The sequence below is a fragment of the Lutra lutra genome, chromosome 3 (assembly GCF_902655055.1).
Source record: "Lutra lutra chromosome 3, mLutLut1.2, whole genome shotgun sequence".
Lineage (NCBI taxonomy): Eukaryota > Metazoa > Chordata > Mammalia > Carnivora > Mustelidae > Lutra > Lutra lutra.
Genome location: NC_062280.1, coordinates 198,319,948 through 198,343,381, shown reverse-complemented (window position 1 = coordinate 198,343,381; position 23,434 = coordinate 198,319,948). Strand labels below are relative to the sequence as shown.

Here is a 23,434-nt window from a genome sequence, read left to right as displayed (position 1 = left end):
AACTTCAAATGGCTGGGGGATGGGGGGTTGGAGAACAAGGGGGAGCTGGTGTTCATTTCCTCATTTTCTTTGGTGGTGGTGGGTGGGCTGCTAGGCAGGGAGAGGCTCTGGGGGGACCATAAGACAAATCCCAAAACGCAAAGTAGCAAATAGCGTTCTGTAGCCTGAGTTCTGTGCTGGCCTGAGGTCAGCAGGCTGCAGAGGGTCCGAGGGGATGATCTCAGGGGCTTGGGGATCCGTGTGTGCCTTTTGTCCTTAAAACAAACAGAGTAGCAGAATCCCACCTGAGTCCAGCATGGGGTTTGGAGTTTGCTGGGACGGTTGGTCCCTGGTGCTCGGAAGTACAGCGATAGGGTAAACAGCCAGTTGTCCTGTTAGGACAGGGGAAGAGCTGTTCGGCTTCATTTAAAGGGAGTTACCAGGAGCATAGAGCTGTGACATCTGATTAGATCCCGTGGAACTGGTCGGAATGTATCCCGTAACCGGCGACTCTCCACTGAAGGTCACTGCGCTTGGAGTTAAGTGAAGCCCTTGCAGGTACTTCTGAAAAATGGCTTGTGTGTGTCCTGGGGTGGAAGGAAGAGTCACCTGCCAGGACACAGACTGGAGAAACGGCCCCCGCAGAACTGGAACTGGGTTGGGGGAGAGATGCATCCTCACAAAAAGTTGTTTTCGTCTGCCCAGATGGGTGTATAGGGCATATGCCCTAGTGAACGTGAAAGTACATTTTGCTGAAATCTGATTCTAATCAGAAAAGCAGCCTGAGAACATAACACCTTTTACGCCTTTTGGGGAAGGAGGCAGCAAAAACCTGGACTGGACTCCGCAAGGCCCCGGGAGCGGGTTCTGGACGCAGCAGGAGGCGTGAGCTGGGGATGGCGTGGCCAAGCCTGCAAGGATTCAAGGCCTTTCCGATAAAGGAGATACATTCGGGACCGTGATTTGTGTATGATAGAATGAGCCTTTGCAGACTAGAGAAAGTTTTAAACCTCAAGGGAGGAGTTTAGTTGGAGACCTGATTTTGCTTTGTTTTGTTGGTTTTCCCACCAGTATAAAATTCCTTTCAACCTATAGGATTCAGGACTCTGAAACCGAAGCAGCCGTTCCACGCTGCACGCTGGCTGAACAGGGATGAGGCCGGATTTGCTTGCTGTTTTTCTGGTTTCTGTGGGCATTATGCTAAGCCCCCTGGTAAGAAGGAGAGCGACTCTTTTTAAGCAAATAGAGAGCTGTGATCCATTGTGGTGCCCAAACCAGTTTTTTAAAAGGACTACATGCTAAATAGATCTAGTAAACGGATGTGACACAGAGAACCGGAGAACAGGAAGGGCAGGGATGTCGTCTTTATGGACGTGAACCTGAGTTGTGGTCTGCGGAGAAAGGAACTCAGGGAGCGTCCACTTTTATGTACCTCACGTGCGCGTGTAGAAGTTGGTTTGTGGTGCTTGTAAGTAAAAAGTTCCCAGGAGATGAGCGTCCTTTGAGAGAATGATTTATAGGGAGGAAGACTTGCAAAGCGTTTCTTTGAAGATGAAATAGGAGAACTTCCTGGGTCATCGCGTGCGCGGGCCTGATGCTCAGAGGAGGCTTCTGTGCACACACTGAGCTCCCGGGTGCCCGTGAGGAGACGTCATTAATTATGCCGCAGCCGAATAATTCGGGGTTGTTTGGGCAGGGCTTGGCATTTGCATAAGTGGTAACAAAGGTACTGGTTTCCTGCAAGGCTTGATGGTTGTTTCCAGTAGAATTGGGGATGGTGGGATTTCTGTGCCTTAGCGAAGGAAACAAGTCAGCACACCCTAGGGTGTGTGTGTGCGTCTGTGTGCGTCTGTGTGTGTGCGTGCGCACGTGTGTGCATGTGTGTGCGTGCGCGCGCGCGCTATCTGGGTTAATATATAATAATATATGTGATACAATAGTTATATATATTAACCCAGAGCAAATAATAATTGAACTCTCAGTTACGCATCTTACTTGGGAGCAAGGGAAGGGTCTTACTGTGTGTTCTGCGTGTGCGTGTGTGTGTAGAAAAATCCAACCCATTTGTCCGAGTGTTGTTGTTTCAGAACTGGAACTAGAGTACGGATCTACTCTGTTTTAAAGCAGCATTTGAAAACTAACTACACATTTTGTCCTGTGATTGGAGGTTGCTGTATGTTGTAAAAAGTGCTATCTCAGTGTTCTGTTCCTCTGTCGTGGGATTTTTTTCTAAAATTGGTTTTCATGTATGTATAAGACAGGTTAGATAAGAGTTACCACTGAAGCATCTGTATTTAAATTCTGTTTGCTAAAAGGACTATTCATCCATGTCCTATGGCCAGAGAGTCTGGGGATAAGAGGAATGTCTCCAAAGGAACAATATAATCACGATTTACGTTTGAAAGGATTGCCTATTGGAAATCTGAAAGCAAAGAACGTGAATATTTTTAGAACTCCGATGAGATCCCTTGACAAACCACATGCCCTTTGTTTTTCTGTTGTGCGTGGTCTCCTGCTTTGGTTGGCCAGCTCCTGTGGTAATAAGATAATAACGGACGCCGCTCCTGCCCTGTTCCCAGAAACAGAGGACTCAGGTACTAATGAAAACACACAGGCTTTCGTGAATGAAAGTCACGTGACTTGGTCTACTTCCTTTATTGGAAGAGAAACCTTTACAAAAATAGTACTTCGTAGAAGGAAGCGTAGTATTGTGGAACATTAAACCAGGAATCAGGAAACCAGGTTTCTGGTTGCTGATCTTAATGAGTCATTGTGGGACAGAGGAAAACCATTTAACCCCACTTTCTCACTTTCTCTGTCTGTAAAATGGGGTAATTATAACTCTCTCCCTTCCGTGTCCTTGGCCGCTGGGCGGTCCAGCAGATCATAAAAATCAAGAACAGTTAAAGTGCCCTTCTAGAGGGCCCTGCTCGTAAACCATTGATGCCCTTGATACTTACTGCCTTGAAACCATGAGTATTTACAGGAAAGTCACTTTTGCCCATGAGTGTTCTTAAAAAAAAAAACCCAAAACCTCAATCTGAAAATGGAGCTAATACCCTTTTAAGAAACGTGTGTCTTTTTTACTTCCTTGCTAGTTCCACTCCAGTCTCGAAGAACCGTGTTTCCCCCGCTTTACTTAACTTGAGATGTTGTGCATAGATAATTATCCATTGCAGAGAAGCCGAGGTTAAATTACATAGGAAAATACAGTTGAGGAAAACAGCGTCCTAATGCTGAAATTGCACTAAGACTGCCCTTTTGATTACCTTTTATGATTTGTTTATATGTAAAAGATACTGTCAAGATGAAAATTTGCTATTAGAATATACATCTTTTTTTGTTGTTGTTGTTAACAGATAGTGTTGACTCTCAGCATGGGGTGTATTGAAAGGAAACCAGAACCCTTCAACTTTGAGCTGCTGAATCCAGTGTTGGGCCTGGGTTGGTTCAATTAGGGTCGCCCCTCCTGCAGTTTGGGGTTGTGTAGTTGTCAGACACCATAGGGGAACCTCCGAAGTTTGCTGGAGTCATTTGCTCTTCCGCAGGCCCCCTCCCCCACAAAAGGAATTCTCATAGATAATTAATGTTTTATTTTCTCTGGAGCTCTGTGGATTAAATGAATCTCTCTTTTTTCTGGAGAGGAGAACTTGCAGCAGTTTAACGAACACCATGAATATAATGGGTTTTCTGTTAAAATTCCCACTAAGGCATTTTCTGTAGAAGCATAGTTCCAGGAGCTGGTTAACTTTTGGTATCAGATTTGGCACGTGGAGAGGGTTCTTTTTGTTTTGTTTTTTTGGGTAGCGCAGAATCAAGTGTTCCCATTTCACCTTAGAAACTTAAGGGAAAATGTAACTTTACTCTTATCTGCGTTGCCAAGTAGAGTGGGGAAAACTCAGAGGGAAGTAGAGCCCCGCCCAAAGCCCGTTCTTCACCGGAGTCCACTAATAATAGGGGAATTCACTGCCGATTTTGTCTATAACAGACGGGGGGGGAGGATGTGTGTTTCTATACAAGACGGGGAGCACATCTTAATGTTGGCTTTTTAGTAAACAAATGAAAACAGAATGTTCTGACCTTCCCGTATGATCCGTTATAAGCATGTTTTTGATCAGGTCGTGGGTTTTATGAAAACACACTCTCTGAATTTCAGCGGGGGAGGCTCTGTGTTAGTTTTACCTGCAGACTGAGTTCAGTGGGGAGCTGGGGGAGTCCTCGTCAGGACGGGGGAAATGCTGAGGCTGGACCTTGCCAGTGATCATCGGATTGATTCTCGATAGCCGCAGAGACTTGCTTGAACTGGGCGCAAAGCTGAAAGGCACAGAAGGTTTGAGGAGAGGGAGCTGGAACAGACTTTGTACGCTACCGTCTTGCTCAGTGGAAGCAAACGCTATGGGGTCCTTCTGGGTGTGGTGTTCTCGCTGCCTCGTTGAATTCCTTGCACGGGAACGCTGAGATAGAACTGGGTCACCGTGTAAAGGCTGCGTGTTTACAAGTGATAAAATCGGCAAGTTAGTGGTTCTGATTTCTTGGCGATTGGACTGGAATAATACTAAGTTTGCATAAAGTTGCTTTCACATGTCCAGAGACGTGGTAAAACTCCCATCAGGTGAATGCGTCTTCCGATTTGCCACCTGCCCTCTTCGCTTACGTCACACATGCGTAGATGCGCACAGAAAAGACTTACAAAATAGTCTTTGCCTGCTGTGCTTTTACTGAAATTTGGAATATCTGGTCAAACTTTGTGGTAGATCTACTTTAAAGGTTCATAGCACCTTGTAAATACTGGGTTTTATTTTAGTGTTGATTTTATTTATTTATTTATTTTTAAGGTTTTACTTAGTTATTTTAGAGATGAGGGGAGGAGCAGAGGCAGAGGGACAAGCCGACTCCGTGCTGAGCACAGAGCCCCACTCCGGGCCCCATCGCATGACCCCAAGATGGGGACCTGAGTCCAAATTGAGAGTCTGATGCTCAAATGACTGAACCCAGGGACCCCTTTAGTATTGATTTTTGAGTATCAAACTTTCCAGAAAGAAATATTTTGTGTGTGTGTGTGTGTTATGGGGTAAGGGCCTCCATGTCTCCTCTGGTCATGCGCCAAGAGGATTGATGTGAATTTCTTTTTAAATTGAAACTCGAATATTGAATAATGACATATTCTCTAATCATGTTAAAACTTTAAAACCACAAGTACAATCAAAGTCTTACTGGTGCTTTAATCTAGCTCCACTGTTGGTATTGTTATAAATCATCGTTTGAATTATTACAGTCTAGGATTACATTTCAGTTTTTTTAATGTGTAAGAAGGGGGATTGTGAAAGATTTCATTATATTATGTGATTTTCATAATTACCTTAAAATCCATATGTTTATCTGAAGGATTTATGCTTTTCCTTAGTCCTAATGCATAGCCTGTCGTGTTTATGAGTGTGAGATAGTGCTCTCTGCCCGCAAATTTATCAGTAGCTATTTTCAGTCCATCTTTTGCCTCCAGTGGTGGGTAACAGTCCCAGAGCTTGATGGGAAGCTGCAGCTGGAGATGGTGACATTGTTACCATTATCCTGATCAATATTGAAAGATTATTGTGCGTCCGTATCCCCTTTAGGTCAAAGGAATTGTTTAAAATCCAGAAAGTGTTTTCCCACTTCGTGGTGGAGAGACATTTTCCTACCTGTAGTATCACGTAATGCCCCAAAACCCAGTGCCACAGGAATCTGCTGCTGAGGGAGGCCCCGGGACTTGCCAGGTTCCCCGAGCCGAAAGGAGGACTGTTGGGAGTCCCAGCGAACGGTCTGGCAGTGTCCTGGGGCTCTGCGTCCTCTTTCGCTTTTCATTCTGTCCCATCGTCTCCCGGTGTCTGCTTCCGAAGCTCCCAGCCAGTAGTCACGTGCGGACTTGACCGTGGACCCGCCTCCGGCAACTCTCCCGGGGACTGTGTGGTGTTTTATCTCACTTGGGGATAGTTACTTCATTTCTCTCTCTCTTTTTTTCTTCCGTGTATTTATTCATTCCCAAGAAAACGTGGGCAGGTGAGCAGGAAGTAGGACACGGGAGGACAGCACCCTAACTTTTTTAAACCAGTGATACGCCTGACATTGTGAAGAGCTTGGAATCTGATGGGTCTTTGATGGCTGTTATGGTGTCGCTGGCGTCGTTGTCTTCGGTTGTTGGTTGGTGACGGGTTCTGGAGGTTTCCAGGCTGGCTTCCCGGCGTTCTGGGGGTCTGCAGCGAGAAAAGCTGCTGTTCCCCCAGCTGTTTTTACTTCAGCAAAGCTGGCTGTGCCTTACACTCGAGAAGACACCTCCCTGCCCTCCCAGCCCCAAATGCATTCAGACTCCTTCCACGAAGCTGGGGGAGAACCCACAGGGAATCGAGTTGAGTTCGTGTGAAGGGAGAAGAGCTGGGAAGTGTTGGTATAATGTAACTCATTTAAGGTTGTGAACAGGGAGGCTGAGGGAGGTCAGACGGCTTCTCCAAGGTCACCATTTAATTAGTTGGTAGAAATGTTTGTAAATAGTATCCAGAAAGAATCGAGTGTGCGCTGTCTCTGTGGGTCCTTTGTGTACCGATGAGTAACTTTGTTCCGGGGCTGTCATTCGCTACAGAACAGCTCAGTGCTTGTAGAAGTGCTATCTGCCTGTCTTTCTTGGGGACACTGTGCTCCACGCATGGACTAAAAGGTCTGGTCACCAGAAGTAGGGGACGCACCGAAGCAAGGCCGTGGGCTGTCAGTCCGGGAATGAGCCTGCTCACGGCCATGTGGGCAATGTTTACTGTGAGGCAGAAGAGCGAAGGCTTGGCCGATATTCAGGATCATGTACTTACTTGTTAAAAAAAAAAAAAAAGAAAGAAAAAGAAGAAGAGAATTCCTGGCATAATTCAAATGGAAAATCCTCTTTCATCTGGGGAGACAGATGTCCTTGATCTCTGTGATGGGTTCAACCTGCACAGTTGTCCTGGTCATGGCTTGAGGTGTCTTTATGATGTATTCATTCTATATGTGAAATATCATAATCTCCTCATTACGAATAAGTCCATTAACAGTTTCCTAAGAAATGAGTCATTAACCTCTTTAATGATGAGTGTATTTGAAAACTAACCAATTTAGAATTTGCCTAAGGACCGATAAGTTAACTCATGAATTTTTGCTAGGTGGTGATCTTCTGGGCACTGGGTCCTTTCATGAGTACCTGTCTTGTTTGCAAGACTTTTTTTTTTTTTTTTTTTTTAATCATGTAACTGAAGTTTTACACCAAGAAAAGTGGTTTTTCTACCTTCCTAATGATGTAACTGCAACCCCACTTTCCGAGGCATAAGGGAAGACGTCCGCCAACCTGAGCTCAGAAGCTGTCCGTAGTTTTAAGAACCATAGTGGGGATCTGCGGTCTTGTGCCCCTGTGGGTGACTCGGTTTTGTTTGCATGAGCTGCTGGTCCCTCGCATCCTTGGAGAGACGACTTCCTTCCGAGCAGATGGCAGCCTTGGGCCCACGCGCCTGCCTGGTAGACAGGGAGACCCGGTAATCTACCCAGCTGTGCGGGACCCCGGGCCGCCTGCCGCGGGGGGGCTCAGCGAAACGGGACACTGCCCTGCCCTCCCCATCAGTGCAGCTTTTTGGGGAGCAGGGAGAGCAGAGTTCAGAGTGCCCCGTCTCTTTGCTTCTGGGTCTGGGGAGTACTTATCAGGATAAATAGAAAAGCTGACCCATAAAGACCGTGGTGTGCCCCTCTGTAGGGAGTCTTCAGAGGTAAGCCCAGCAATCTTTCCCAGGGCGAGGCTTGGATCCCTTCCATAGAGCACCCCTGGAACGGGCATGGCTGCCCTGCCAAGTGCGCGGGGTGCGGGTGCGGGGGAGTGCGGGGGATGCCAGCCAAAGTAGGGACCGCAGTGTCTCCCCCCCACCCCACAAAGCCCCGGAATTCCCAGGCCTGTTGGAGAAGCCACGGCCACACCCCCCGGGGTGGGGGGTGGAGGGTTTGTCCCCACTGAGGGGTGTGACCAGCACCCCCTCTCCTGTCCCCAAGCAGGGTGTCGGGCACCTGGTGGGTGGATGAGTTGGGGGAATTGTGAGGTGGGGAAGTCGCTTTGGAAATAGGCCAGGATGTTCTTACTAAGTTTGAAAACTAAGCACATCATGCTTTAGAAACTCTGAGCAGCAAGCAGGATTAAACCAGGCAGGGATTCGTGTGTGTGGAGCAGCTTGGTTTTGTTGGAAGGTGAGAAGCGGAGGCACGAGGACGTCGGGACGCTGTGGGCACCGTGGAGCTCCTGTACTCCTCGGGCGGGCGAGGTTGCTAGAAAGCGGTCAGTTTCTTACGCAGCAGCCTGGACGTGTGTTTCAGAAGATAAATCGCTCAGGTGACTGGCAGTGGGTGCTTCTGTTTTATTCTTACATGAGAGTAGCGTGTTCAGAAATTGTTTTCTGGCATAAATGTGACCAAAAATAGCGCTTTGTGTACACAGATGAAATGGAAAACAAAACCATTAGCTACTCCTACCCTCTTCCGGTTGTATATATCAAGTAAGTTCGAAGACACGTCTTCAAAGAGTTTCATTTGTTTGCTGAGTAGACTTCTAAATGTACAGTCAACTGAAAATATTTAGGTAGGATTTAGCAAAATATATTAGTTGCAATACTGCAAAAGCTGCATTTCTTCCTTTTTTAGGATATTGTAAACCCGGAGGGTACGGTTGCATTATAGTTGGCGTCAGAAAACTAACTTCAGCTGGTTTAGTTTAAAAAAAAAAAAAAAAGAAAACTTAAATAATGCATGGTGTGGACATATTAGATGTGAAAGCCTGACAAACTTCTAAACATTAATGAATTTAAAAACATTCTTTAGCTTTTCCTTACTTTGACAGTTTTTCAAATGAGCGCTTTCTTTTCAAGTTTGAAGTTTGTGTGACTTCCAAATATAATGACATTTTGGTATTTGGGGTCATATCAGAATTTTAAAGAGGCGGAAGAACTGACTCACCTTAATTCCATTTTACTTCTTATCATTATTTGCAGTTTAGCTTATCAGTAGGGCTGGTTTATTAGTAGCCTCCGTTCCAAATGAAATAACCCCAGCAGTAAAATACCCAAGTTTCTCTGGCATGGAGCATTTAATTAAGTTTCTAGAATAACTCTGGGTGATAAGCATTCATCTCCACACTCTGGAGTCTGTCCTCTTCCGCAGGAATGTTCAGAATTCTTCAGGTCTTAAGCCATTTCCTAGAGTCAAAGACGGTTCAGCCGTCACTTGGTTGAGGTTCAGTGTGTCCCAATGTCCGAGTCCTTGCAGGGGCGATGTGATGCCAGCCTCTGGCCCCTCAGAGCTCCCCACATCCGCTGTTCCTGGGGCACTGCTCCGAGAGGTGGGTGTCCACCTTTTGCAGGGGCCGGCCTCACCGAAGGTTCTGATGGGGGAGCATCTCCAGCGCGGGGCCCCTCCCCCCATACCCTGGGGTGACCTCCCAGGATTCTGGATCGTTTTCCGGCTCAGAAGCAATAGGTTTGATTTTGCTGGGGTCTGAGCTGCTGGGTGTAGCCCACTACAGCCTGTGTCCTGGAACTGTCTCGGGATCTGTCTTTGTACCCAGTCTTTGCTGTCAGAGGGAGTTTTCCAGAAACTTCCCGCACTAGGTTAATGGCTTCCCTTTCCTGAGTCTTCTGGTTCTTCTCGGCCCACCACCCGCTGCTGCTTCACAGAGTACGTGCTCTCTTCAGTTGGGCTGGTGGGAGTTCTTTCTGTGAGTTCATCCTTTATTCTGCAACCCCCATGTGGAAAGCTCACATTTGAAATGTTTGCGAAGGCTGCTTGCGCGCCGGGGTGCCCTTCCGTGAAAAGTGAACCTGGAGATTTTAGCCACTGTCCTAACAATTTCCAAATAGGACTGTGTTTGCTTAAGACCCACCTATAACACACCTTTGATGGTATGCAGGTGGATCTGAAGCCCCCTTTTGAATGCCTAGATCCTGTCCTTTTATAGACCTCGTGACCTAGCTAGGAAGGCCCCTCCCTCTCCTGTGCGGAGGAGGGTCCCGATGGCCACCAGCATCCCCCTCTGCTCGCGGAGCCTCCCACTCCGGGACCTGCTGCTGCTGGAGCCCCATCCTCTGCCATGGTGGCCACTGTGGCCAGAGGCGGGCAGTCCATCGGCTTGGCGGCTCTGTGTTACCAGCCCATCAGGCTGATGTGGGAGGTAGTTCCAGGCAACTTTCCTGTACTTTTACCTTTTAATTGCTCATTGGGTGGTTGGGGACTTCACGTAGGGGCTGCTTGATAGAAGGAAGGGCAGTGGGTGGGAGGGACAGGGGCAGAAATCTGCCTTCAACTTGCAGATTCAGTCAAATTGTTGAATATTTTTTCATTGCAAAGATGCCAGTTGTTACTTGTTAAACACTTAAGATGTTTCATGTGTTCGAAAAATATTAAAGTGTGGGTTAAAAAGAAATTGGTTTGGTTTCCATGCTAAAAAGAAAAGTGAAAGGTATTCAGTCTCAGGTCTGTATTTGAGACCCAGGAAATAGATTTAATTTTGAAATGGGTTCAGACGGTGAAGCATTGCAGGTAGTAGTAGATGCTCCAGAAAATAAAGTGGGGAGCAGAGAGAGGAGAAAGGGGACAACTTGAAGGTGATGAGGAAGCAGGTCTTGTAGCTGTTTGGGGAGAGAATCCACATATGCAAAGGGAACAAATAGGCATGCAAAGGCCCTGGGGCAGAAGATTGCTGCCACATCCCCGAGTGAGAAACGAGAAGTGGATTCGTGTGACTCATGAGGAGGGAGGAAGAAAGGCAGAGCTTATCAGGCAATGAAAGAGGTGACAAGGGACAGTGACCTGTAGGGCCCGGTCAGGGTCAGCCGTTGTACAGCTGTCAGCTCGTATTTAACAGTCTAGAAGCAGAGTAGAATCTTCGGAATAACACAGAGCATTTAGAAACCTTCCTACCGGAGTCATCTGATCCTTCCATCTTGTGGCCTTTGCCTGGTGAGGGAGATGATGGCTCTTGCCTTTGCTTCTCCAAACTCGCGGAGAAGATGGCAGAAGCCCTTAAAGTGGGCTGAGGCCTGCGGTGCGACGGGTGCGGGTAGCTGCGATAGGCAGCCGGGCCCCCGCCACCGCGAGGAGCCTCGTACTTGGCTACACAAACGTCTGAAGCACCTTAGAACGTATGAAGCGTTTCTGAACGTGGTCGAGTGCTCAGGATCTCCTTGGAGGGAGGTTCTTGTTGTTCTTAGTTTTAGAGGAAAAACCTGAGGCTGGAGAGACCCACTGGGCCAGGAAGGTGGCGCGGCCCTGGTTGCTTTGCTGCTGCCTGGTTCTGGCTCTTCCGGTTGACACAGTGGCTTCCTTGGGGTGGGGGGAAAGGCCGTCACCCCGACAAGACAGACCGTGGCTGAGTCGGGAGCTGGGTCAGGGCCTCTTGATGCCACTTACGAATGACCCCTGAGCTGGGGGCCCAGCAGGCTCTGCTTGTCCCAGGGAGTGCCCGGCTCCGGCTGTGCAGCGACTGGCTCAGTCCTCCAGCCGATGGAGAACCGGGTCTTCCCTGTATTCCGTGGCGAGAACCCCCGACAGGACAGTGCTGGTGCTGAGTGAGCTGGGGGCTGTGGCCACCTGGAGGGGAACCCGCGGCCACTGGGAGGACCCGCCCACCCAGCCTGTGTGGGAGGCAAAGGCACGTTTCGCACATGGATTTGTGTGCAGTTACTTGTAGCTTCTGTGGTTCTTGGACTTGACGTGGCGTGGAGGTCCGTCTTGAGGATTTAGGTTTGTTTCACTTAATTTCGGTGAACTGTTACAGAATACAGTAGCAGACATAGACTGTGTTCGGCTCCTCCGTCTCAGTGGGACGGACGGCCTTCTCCCGACGGCTTACGTCGCTGGGAGCAGGTCCTCCTCTGCTTGGGGTTGCTCTTGTCTCGTCCAGGCCAGAAATGGGAAATTTCAGTTTTCGTGCTCAAGTGCATGTGCTAGAAAGTATGTCTGTGCTCGTGGGTCTCCTTGATTTCTCCGGGGCCTAAACTCTAGAGAACTTGCTGCAGAAGGCCCCACGGCAGCAAGTGGCCGGAGTGGAAGGCAGTGTGTCCCTGAGTGGCCATCTGGCCCGCATCCAGGGTCTTCGCAGAGATGCGTGGCTGAGGCGCTGTGGACTCCACAGTGGATGGCCGGCAGAGTCCCACACTCCAGCCCCTGGGGGTCCTGCTGTCGCGGGCAGTGTTCAGAATGAGGCTGTTTTCTTCCCATTCCTCTTGGGCTAGGCCACTTCGAAGCCTGATCGTGGTCAGTTCAGTGCAACAGGTAGAAATTACAGAATGGCTTGTTGCTCTCTAAGGAAAATCATGAAAATAACCATTGTTTTTCTCTTAACTCCTGTGGACTGTGTGTCACCGAATCCTTGCACTGGTACCTGTGAGTTGGAGGAAATGATTCCGTGGGTGGACTGTTGCGGTGGGTGGGCTGCTCTCCGCCGTGTGATGGAAACGCCGTGAGAAGCTTCTGTCTGCTCTGTCACATTTTTGTCGTTTTGGTCCCTAAACAGATGGCTAGGGAAGGTGTGTGTTTTTAAAATCCATTCTAAAAGTCCTAGAGAATTCTGTCCCGCTTGGAGGGACTGGGGATGTGACCAGGCCGGTCTGCGAGCCATCCAGCCTTCTCGCAGTGGAAGGAGAGATGTCTTCATACCCAATGTCCTGTGTCCCCCTCCCCAAGCTTTAAGCCGTTCGGGAAGCTGTGTCTTTCTCTGGTTGGCCATTTTGCTCCTTCACCGGGCTTTCTTCTCGCCAGAGGAGAGGGAAGGGTGAGAGACTGTGGGCTCCTGTCCCCAGTGTGCTGCCGTGTGGGCAGAGCCGGGGCCCTCCATCCCCACGGGAATCTCTCCCATGCCAGAGCGTGGCAGCGGGTGCTCTCCCGGCTCTGGGCGTGTCAGCTGTGGCCCTGGCCTCCAGCAGGCACCTGGGGCCAAGGTGTTCAACTTACCTGCTCTCTGAATCTCCCGAGAGGCCGTGAGAAATCCCAGGCTGGGCCCCTGACCAGAGCCCATCCTGTGGGAAGCCCCTCCTAGCAAGCCAGCATGGAAAATGCCCACCGGGTCGGGCCACTGCGTTCTGCGCGGGTGGAGACCCTTCCTCTGTGCAGACACCTGCCGTGCGCGGTCCGGCTCTGGCACTCTAGCACTCTGATGGAGAGCGCATGCGGCACCCCACCCTGCCCTAGGTGCTGTATGGCTGGGAGGGGGGGTTGTGGAGGTGGGCCCGCCACGGGCTGGGGTGGGGCCGGGGGTGGGGGCAGGAGCCACCATCGTCCCATCCCCTTTGCCTGGGAGGCCTGGCCGTGGACAGCTGTTGTCTCACACGATGTTACTTTTCAGTAAATGAACTTGACAGAGATGGTTTGCAGCTTAGCCTTGGCATTTGTCGTTCCTGAAACTTGAATAAATGCTGCTTTCTTTGGGTGTGGGTCTCTCTCATGTACCTTGGAGCCTCAGTGCTCATCTGCGATTTGCTGCGCTTTTGTGCTAAACCGGAGACGCAGAGGCCCATGCGGGTAGCCCTGCCGGCTGGAACCCAGTTAGCCGTGCGCTTGCGGGGTTCGCTGTGCACCTGGAGAGGCGTGGGTGCCTGCCCTGCCTCACGCGCCTGCAGAGGACCTGCCCACGGGGGGACGCCTGCGACCCCGGCCCCATCCGTGTGTTCTGTCCCGCAGCGAGCCGCCGGCATCCATGCAGCGCTGGGAGCGGGCAGCTGTGACTAGCCCGGAGCCACCCCGAGAAGCAGTTTGGCTTCTGTCCGCTTCTGTGCAGTTACCCCGAAGTTTACTCACGTGGCTCCGGGAGCCACTTGCCCTTGTTTCTCCGCATTCATTGGTTCGTTCGCTGCCTGCGCGTCCAGTTCGTGCTGTCATCCACGGGTGGGAGTTTGAATGCAGGGAAGTGCTGGGATGGCAAGAGGTCGCGGCAGGGTGCCCCGGGAGCACCGTGGGAGGACTCAGGTTGGTGGCCCAGGGCTGTGGGTCTTGCTAAGAAGTCTTTGTAGTTCGCAGGGACAGGTGGTGACAAGCAGATGTCGTTTATAGGAGCTTGAAGAAAGCTAAGGGACCCAGCCGCAAAGCGCAAGTCAGGCCAGTGGCATGGGGTCCTCTGCATGCAGAAACTCAGGTGTATCCTGGACGGTGCTGACTGCTTTATGTGTAACTGGTCCATGTACAGTCTCATTTGGTAGCTTCTCCGTGGCCAGGGAGGAACTCTGCACAGCACAATAAGGTCCCCGTTTTCAGAAGGAACAGATTGGTCAGTGCCAGATCCTGGGTCCCAGGACCCTGACTCTGGTGGGACCCGTGGCCATCCACCCCCACGTCGTACTGAGCCATTGGAATGGCATTCAGTTCCAAGGGGTGGGGATGGCTTGACCTGAGTCACTCCTAAGCTCCCAGGATGCTTTGGAGATGAGTGATGGTGGGAATGAGCCAGGGCGCAGCAGGGCGGGACCCTCAGCCTTGACTTTGCTGGGGGATTCTGCCCCTGAGGGCTGGCTGCCCATTCACACCACAGCCTTTAAGTGAGCTCAGTCCTGAGCCCCTGGGAGACAGCAATGACACCCCGTATTATGAGCATGTTAGGGACAGGGAGGGAGTCAGCGGGGAAGCCATGGACGCTCAGGCTGTCAGGCACGTTTGTGCATGTTGGTGCCCTGTGGAAGCTCCTGGCTAAAAGGGAGATGGCTGGGCAGGGGTGAGGCGGGCCGGTGGTGGGGGGCAGTGGATTCCAGAATCTTCCTGTTGCCATTAAACGTTTCTTTCTTTTTTCCTGTAATGAAAGAGAAGTGTTTTACTGCTTATTCTCTATTTTTAATACATTTCCAAATTACAGTATTATTGTTAAATGTGAAAACCAAAGTATATTTTAGAATCCTGAGGCCATCCCTTTTTAACTACTCTCCTAAGTCTGTTTCCTATTCAGTGATATTATAGAGGGGATCTGAGTTGTATTTGGCATAATTTCAGACTTCCAAAAAGTGCTTATTTCGATTTCCGCAATAAAACAAAAAAGGGATGAAATCATAAAACTAAAATAACCCCCATAGCAGTTCTTAAGTATTTAAGTATTTGAAGGAGAGAAAGGTGCATTTGAAATGAAATACAAGAACAGGATATTTGGGGTGAATATATTTTGAATAAATTGTTATTGTACATGCCTTAATTTTGAACAAAACACATAATATTTAGGTTTGAGAACTTCAGATAACAACAATGTAACAAACACTTTTGTGGTCTACATAAAATACATCTTTATATCAGCGTAAACGTGTAGCATAACAATATGTTAAATCCGAGGAAAGAATTACACCGTTCATTGGATATGTGCACTTTTAATGCACGTGGTGTCACTTGGCTCAAGCGTTCTTACTGGTTAGAAGCATAACGCTTATATTCCTGTTCTTAGATGGCCCCAGAAAGAGAAAAGACTTGGACGAACATATTGTGAACTCCCCTCTGTTGAAGGTGGGTTATGTTTCGTGATAATCATACGCCCTCAGTGCTCACGTGTTGCGTGTGGAGGACCAAGCAAGAGGAGCCGTGGGTAAGGGAAGTTAATCCCCAAAGCGCGCCGGCTTCATAAACGAGTGTGTGACTTGCTTCGTCCTTTTCGGCAGACCTGTAACGAGATAGCGTGGTTTTTAGTCCATGGTGTTGCGTTTCCAAAGGACGGAAGCTTGCAGGTGATCTCCAGAGGGAGAATCAATTAGTCTCTCGGTGTAATGCACAGATGGAAATATATGGTGTTATTTTGACTGCGTCAGCCTCCTTTGTCCTCAAAGTTTTCCTCCTGTCCAGGGGCAGGCAGTGTCCCCAGGACCACGCCCCTCTGCTGTCGAGTGCAGAAGCGCCATCTGCTAACGAATGAGCATTTGCTCTGTTCCAATAAAACTTTACTTACGGAAACAGACAACAGGTCAGATTTGGCATACTTTGTGGACCTCTGCCTTAGAATGCCTGTGTCTCTCTCTTGCTCTCTTGCTCTCTCTGTCTTGTGAACTGAAGAGGTTTTTCTTTTCTGTTGGGCCTCAGACAGTCCTAAATATTCGTTCTCCTTTAGAAGAATTTTTTTTTTTCCTTTTAAAAAAAATTTTTTTTTAATAGCTTTTCTGCCTGTGAGAGATGGCATAAACCACGTGGGTCTTTATTTCAAGATAATTCACTGAAGCTTTAGGAAGGGCCACCAAGCATTATACAGAATGCTGGGGACAGGTAGGGTTTGAGGGCTCCACTCACAGGGGAGACGGGTTTGTGCGGCCGCAGCCCGTGGCCTGGGCAGTGTTTCGTGTCACTGGGGAGAGTTCTGGAACGAGCCCTTGGGGCTGTGTAAAGAATGTAAACTCCAGGGACCCCATCACAGTTACAGACCCTCTCTCTCCCTCCCCAGCCCCACTCCTCTCTCCTTATTTGTAACAATGGATAGTGACAGCCCCAGCGGAGCAGGGAGGAGACCCCGGGGGACAGTTACAGTCCATCCTTCACTGCTGACCAGTCTCTGACACTCCGCCATCTGGTTGGTACCTAGGAAGGTCTGACATTTCATGGTTGAAGAGCAGGGTCCCCCAGGAATTCGGGGGACCTGCCCCTCGGGCGAGCATCCTGTTTCTCCTGCAATGTTGGACGCCACGGCCTCGCGTGCAGAGGGGTGCTCGCGCCGTGGCACAGCTTGTAGGAAGTGCACGTCGGATTTCTTACTGACAAGCACAGGAAGGAAACACACACGTGCGGTGGGAGTCTGCTGGGACCCCCAGCCCGGGACCCCTGGGGGCTCTAGTGTGCGGTGATGAACACAAGGTCTCACCTGAAGGTTTAAACGGGAGTGAAAGGAGGAGAAGCCAGCCCCCTTTTCTGACCCCAGCCACTTCCCAGGGCTAGACCATCTTGTCCCGTCTGTGCTGTGTCATTTCCATCGAGTTTCAACTTGGGGCTGTGACATTTCTTCTTCAGCAAGCCGTCAGGATGGAATGATCTTACTTGTCAGTGGAAACGGTGATCTCATAGGATAGACAGTTTGAAGTCTCTCACGAGTAGGGTTGGTGAAGTAATTTACTGCCCCCGTTTGTCCTGGGGGAACGTCTTCCCTAGTTTCCTTTTAAGTTGTGTGTTTTTCTTTTTTTTCTCCTATTTAAGTGAAAAGTTCAAGTAACCGTTTTTCTTAGAATCTCTGGTTTGTTATCACATTTCACCGTACTTTTTTTTTTTTCCTGCTGGTATAGTCAAGAGAGCTTTGCCTTTAGTCAAGTGCGGAGATACTGTATTATCAGGGTTATTTTTCTAGGAATTTCTCATGTAACTGAAAAGTTTATGTTCTCCTGTAAGTCTGTGTTTAACATCAAAGGTTTAAATGGGCCAAAGGGCATGTCTGGGCTCATTGCAGGTTTCTTTCCTCCTAATCATAGTTGCCGCTGGAAATAGAGGTTTTCATTTTGAGAATATGTTGTTTCTTTGTCACGTAAGTTGTCCTCTGTGGCTCTCCTAAGCACCTGCAAGGGTTAAGTCCGGTCCCGTTGGATCCAGGTCGGGTCCCTGCCGCTGCGCTGGGAGCTCCCTGCACCATGGAGTCGGGTGTGGGGCTCTGTCTTCGTGGGGCCCCACGCACATCCCCACCCAGCCTGCCCCGGGGCTCCACGTCCGACGCGGGTGGGAACGAGGCTCTCTGCAGAGGAAACCAGGGCCTCCCCGGGCTGACTTGCCACCACTCAGGGCTGTGCGCTGAATTCTGGCGCTGCAGTGCACACTGTGAAGCCACCCGAACCCACAGACTCCCGAGAAATCAAAACGAAAACGTCTTGAGCCAGAATGTGTATCGAAAATGCTGCTTGAATTAATTTGCCAGTGCAGATTTCCCCGATTTATCTCTAGAACATTCTAGACCCGAAGCGCACCATACTGGGAATCCTGGAGCCCCGTGCAGCAACGACACACGTGTCCGTGTTTCGACGTTGGTGCTGTGCGTGGCAAAGACGCCTTCCCGCTTGTTCTCATGACAAGGTCTTCAGTGACTTGTTTTCTGTTTCTGCGGCTGCTTTTTGGAGAGCAGAGCAGACTGCAGGCGGGGTCTTTAATGACGGGGCCCTTGCTCATTTGCATTTTGATTGCTCTTTTAAAGGAAAAGTCCCGGGATTATCCCTCCTCCCAGGAATGAGGGTGCCAGGCCCGAGGAAACATGTCCTTCCTGCGGCCATCATTTGTCACAAGATGGGGAGTAGCGGGCCAGGGTGACGTGTCCAGTGGAACAACTTAGATCTTGTTAATGCAAGGTTTTTTTTTTTTAAATCAACTAATTTTGGACGCCTGGGTGGCTCAGTGGGTTAAAGCCTCTGACTTTGGCTCAGGTCATGATCTCAGGGTCTGCTCAGCAGGGAGCCTGGTTCCCTCTCTCTCTCTGCCTGCCTCTCTGCCTGCTTGTGATCTCTGTCTGTCAAATAAATAAATAAAATCCTTAAAATAAAATAAAATCAACTAATTTTAGGGCCGTGCTTCTGTGAATGGGTTTCTTTCCAAAGCAGTGTCTAAGCTGCAGACCAGCACTGTGTGTGATGAAATGACAAATTCAATGAATGCCAATAAGTTTAAATTCCTTGGAGACACGCACCCCCAGGATAGCATCTAGATATCCTGGTGATCACATTCACGAGCAACGTGTGGTTCTTGATGTTTCTTTTTTTGTTTTGCTGCTACACCTAATGGGTTCAAGGGGGTCTTCTTTCCTGATGAATATTCCATGTGGAATGATCATAAAATTAATGATTTGTACTTTGCTCCTACTAGAATTAACATAGATAATAAAGCCCTTGAAAGTTTGCTGGTATCACCCTTAGAAAGCATACGTACTTAAAGGCAAGGATGTCAGGTTGGTCATGTTAGAAGACTTTTTTCCTAGTCTGGATGAAGCAGATTAATTTTCAGGAGGAGAGATCATTTAACTTCCTCTAAAAGTCAGTAAACAAAGATAGAGGCAAATGTGCTTGGTTCCCAAGCTCTAGGGAGCGGGGAGTGGAGCAGAGCAGGGTGTGGTGAGGGGGGCAGCCTGCCGATCTGGAGTTCCATGTCTGGGAGGCCGCTGCCTCTCGACCCTCGGAGCCCCGGCCCCTTTCCGTTGGCCCCTGTGAGCGTGTGTGGGAGCCGAGCTCCAGCTGCTTCCACTCCCTGCCCGGGGGCTCCCCCTCCCCCACCAGCACCCCGCAGCCTCAGGGAGGCCCTCATCCTGCAGTCACCGCATGCACAAATGCAGGAATGAAAGAGGCCCCCCTGTCCTCCATAGCTCCTCACAGCGTGACAAAGCACAGAAGGGAAGGTTTTGACACTGGCTGAGGGATAAAGTCCCGTGTGCCCTGGAAGGGCGCTCCGGGAGGTCCCATGCTGGGATCTGGGTCTCGGGATGGAGCGTCCCCTCTGCCTGTGGTGTGCATGGCCACCAGGCCTTCGAGAGTGGGCTGGTGTGAGCGGGGCACGTCCTCAGGAGCGGCTGATGCGGGTTTCTGGAACTGTGCTTCTGCTTGGGAGAAGGAGGGATGCACTTGCTTAGCGGTTCTCCAGGCGGTGGGTGTGGGGTTAGCAGGAGACAATTTGATTAAAAAGCCAGGAAGCTTTGGGCACCTGGGGGGCTCAGTGGGTGAAGCATCTGCCTTTGGCTCAGGGCATGATCTCAGGGTCCTGGGATCGAGTCCCGAGTCGGGCTCCTTGCTCAGCAGGGAGCCTGCTTCTCCCTCTGCCCCGCCAACCCCTGCTCGTTCTTGTTATTGTGCCTTCTCTCTCCCCAAAATGAATAAAATCTAAAAAAAAGAAAAGAAAAGAAAAGAAAAGCCAAGAAGTTTACAAAGAAAGGCAGTTTGCTATGAAATGGCGAAGTCTCCAATTCGGTTGTCCGTTCAAGAACACAGGAAGTTAAAAAACATGTGGGAAACAATGGAAATTAGGAACAGGTTGAAGAAGTTTGATCCTTGTGCCTGAAGGCAGGAAGCTGTTAGGGTGGGTTAGGGTCCGACAGCTGTGTCATCAGTAGGCTCCTGGGGGTCAGTGACCTAACCTGGCCTGGGGCGGCGAGGCCCATGGGGAGGGTGTGGGACGACGAGCGTGTCCCTGCAGTAATGTGTGTGGTCCTGGCCATTTTCGGAATGGGATATATGACCCAGGGGGATGGTTTTCCGAGGCAGGTGCAGACTCACTGCCTGTCCCATGTTCCCACCAACCCCCGATGGCGTGATTTCTGGGACGTGCTCCCGGGCCCTGGTGTCCGTCCCCTCATGAGCTTTCCCCCGCAGCCCCTGCTGAGAGCCGGGACAGCAGGCTGGCCACTGGCTCCATGGCTTCTGTCCCCGAGGGCAAGGGCAGCATCCTTTCTCTGTGTCCAGTCCAAGCCTGGCTTCACCAGAGACCATGCATGACCCTCTCAAGTCACTAGCCCCGGGCTGTGCTTCCAGAGGCGAGGAGTGTGTGTGCGGGGGTCGGGGGGTAACCACCCTAGAAAACACAGTGAGGAGATGGTTCTTCCCAGAGTGCGTCATGCTTGCAAGTGACACGGGTCGTGAGGGGACTTTTTCTCACTCAGGATGGCTCTGTTCCTGTGACAGTCACCACTGACTTCTTTCCTTTCTCTTCCAGAGTGAGGATCTGTCTGGCTTGATCACTATGACGTCACACGTCTGAGAATGACATCAAAGGAAGATGCTCAGTGTGGGGTTTTTTGTTCTGTTTTTAAATCTGAAGCTGCTTACAATTTTCTTTTGGATCTGAGCAATGACTAGGTTTGGGAACATCTGCGACCGTATTAGACTCTGAACCAACAAGACAAGGACGCCTGCCCCTCTCCTGGCTCCCACAGTGGGGGAGGGGCGCACTCATCACTCTGCTGTTTGTGCTGTGTTTTGTTTGTTTGTTGACAAAATTCACCGAAGAAGTTATTCTCAAGAAAATTGGATGTTCCCATTGGCCTTCTAAATCACGGTCAGTGTCTGACTTTCTTCTTACTTTCATTTTGGCAAAGCAAATCGATCCCTCGGCGTGCTGGGATGTTCTCCCGATGCCTGCGGAGGTGGTGAACTCTGGCATTCGCTGGCACGCACTCAGACCTACCACAGTCCTACCTCAGTTCCAGGTGAAGCCGGATTTGTGAGGCGGGGGGCTGGCGGGACCTCTGCGCGTCTCTGCTGAGTGCGGCTCGAGGACGGCCCTTCAGCCTTATTAACTGGTCCCAGGATGCATCCGCTCCGTGGGCTCCAATCCAGGTCCCTGCGTGTTTACTCAGACAGAGCCCAGTGTGGGACTGACGTTTCTCGATGGAAAGGCAGTTTGGGATTGGACTTCGAGATGGATTAATAAATAACGATAATGATGCGTAACTGAAGCAACCTACTTTTGAAAAAATCATCAACTATATTAGGGAGTTGGGGGGTTGGGGCGGGGGTAAATATCTGTTTTTACCTTTAACAGACTTGTTGAATCTTCTCTCTGTAGATGTTTCTGTAGGTACTTCAGACTGCAAAAGCCTTTGGTCCTGTTCACAAGCTCAGATGTCTCTGCTGTCCTTAACCTTGAGCTTGCATTTCTTTAACCAAAAATTCACGTAGGCATGCTAGCGATCCCAGGTTGGTCACAACTTTGGCAGATTTAAAAGAAAAAAGAAAAAGTGTGTTATCTTTACTCGATTCTGTTGTGTCAGCCAATGAGGCTGTCCTGAGCAACAATTAAAAAAAAAACCACAACACACAAAAACTCAAAAAAAGACAAGGGAAGCAAAGAACTTGGTAGAAGAGCCATTCTGGCCCTGGGCCCCCCGTTGTTAAGGGAAGAAGAAAAAGGAGGAGACAAAGAAAAACCTCACGGTACATCTGACTTGTCGAAAAGTTCCCGACAAGACTACCCTCATTATGTGTTTGCAGTGTTCTGATTTCTGCAGGTGTTACCCACCACTGCTGACCTTGACCAGCAGAATGTCCTGTCACCTCGCTGCCCCCGTGACACGTGGCGGAGGGCTGCAGAGCCCCTCCCATGGGCATGTCTGCAGTACCTGTGTGCTGGGGGTAGTCCTGTAGAGGTTACACTAAATCATTGGAGATGGGAGCTTTTTTTTTTTTTTTTTTGGAGAAAAAATATATATAAATATATAGATATATATGACTATAGAATAATGCATTAATAAAATGAGGCTTTTTAAGAGGAAGACCAAAAAAATTCAATGTCTTAAAAAAATATTTAATGGCAATGCAAACGTCTTCCTGCTTCCATGCTGACTTCTAGAACAGAGGATTGTATTGCAAGACAAAGTTGAATGTAAAGTGATCCCCCAGAACATTTTTAAAGTTTTACTTTTCTAAAATCACACATCGCAACAGGTATGGACCCTATGATGTCCGCTCGAAGGTCAGTTTCAGCGTAGGATACGTACACTTTATGAAAATGTATAAAACATCCTGAAATTTGCATTTAGTTTTGGGGACTCGGGACCGGTGGGTGGTGTTTGCTATGTAGTGCCCCCCGGTCCAGTAGGACTGAGTGCGGACCCTGTTGGCTACAGCGTGCGCAGGTCCGGCGTGGGTGAGTAGGCTCTACACTTACAGTAGGTCTCGGCACCTTCCCCGTGGCTCCCGTTCATACCGCAGCTTACAACAAGCAGAATAAAAAGTTGATAATATACTAAATTTTCCTCTATCCTGTACATTTCAAAAAAGAAAAAAAAAGGCATATGCAATATTTACATTTTTAATTTAGTTTACAGAATGGAACCAAAATGTATAAATGTTATGTTTGCTAAAACTTCACAATGTATATTGGGTCTTTGTACATTTTGCCTGACTTACCTTAAATTTAAAATATTTTTTGCTATATAAACTTTAACAGTTATTAAACAGTGTTTTCTTTTTGGCTACGTATTGTTTCTGGATATCAAGATGTTAAATATATTTCTTGCTATTGTGATATGACGAAAGACTTACTTGCTCTGTCTTCCACTGTCCACGCTGTACATAAAGCATCGATGAGACACTGCTGGAGACGGCGATAACGGGCCTAGAGTAGTGCATTGTACTTAGTCTGTATTGATCATGGATGCTCTCCTTAACAGCCATATGCAATAAAATAAAATACATTATTTATGAGATGAGCGCCTGGAGGACGTCTTCTTCCGCGTGGATGTGGAGTTTCGCGTAAAGCCACTCCTGCTGTTTGAGAGTGAAAAAGTAAACACGGAGCTCTTTAAATACTTTGGTGCCTCGTAATTTAAATGTTTTCATCCTGGGAGCCTGATAATGGTCCCCAAATGATAGAACTTATGAAAAGGAAGTGTATTAGGAAAACAAAGATGTTACTTACTTCGCAAACACACAGTCTACTCCCGGCGTGCTGGCTGCCCGCTGTTCGGAGTCTGTCCCCACACCAAGTCCTTTGTAGTCCCTCACCACCACGGCGGTAGAGCCCCCGACCCATT

At 49.2% G+C, this 23,434-nt stretch overlaps 1 protein-coding gene across 1 annotated transcript in view; it reads left to right on the top strand.

The window, feature by feature from the left end:
- Positions 1-23,110, top strand: part of IRS2 (insulin receptor substrate 2) — a 28,666-nt gene extending 5,556 nt beyond the window's left edge. The window contains 1 exon segment of the mRNA XM_047720393.1: positions 20,614-23,110. Coding sequence (XP_047576349.1) covers positions 20,614-20,618 — 5 coding nt within the window. The 3' untranslated portion in view covers positions 20,619-23,110.
- The last annotated feature ends 324 nt before the right edge of the window (positions 23,111-23,434 follow it).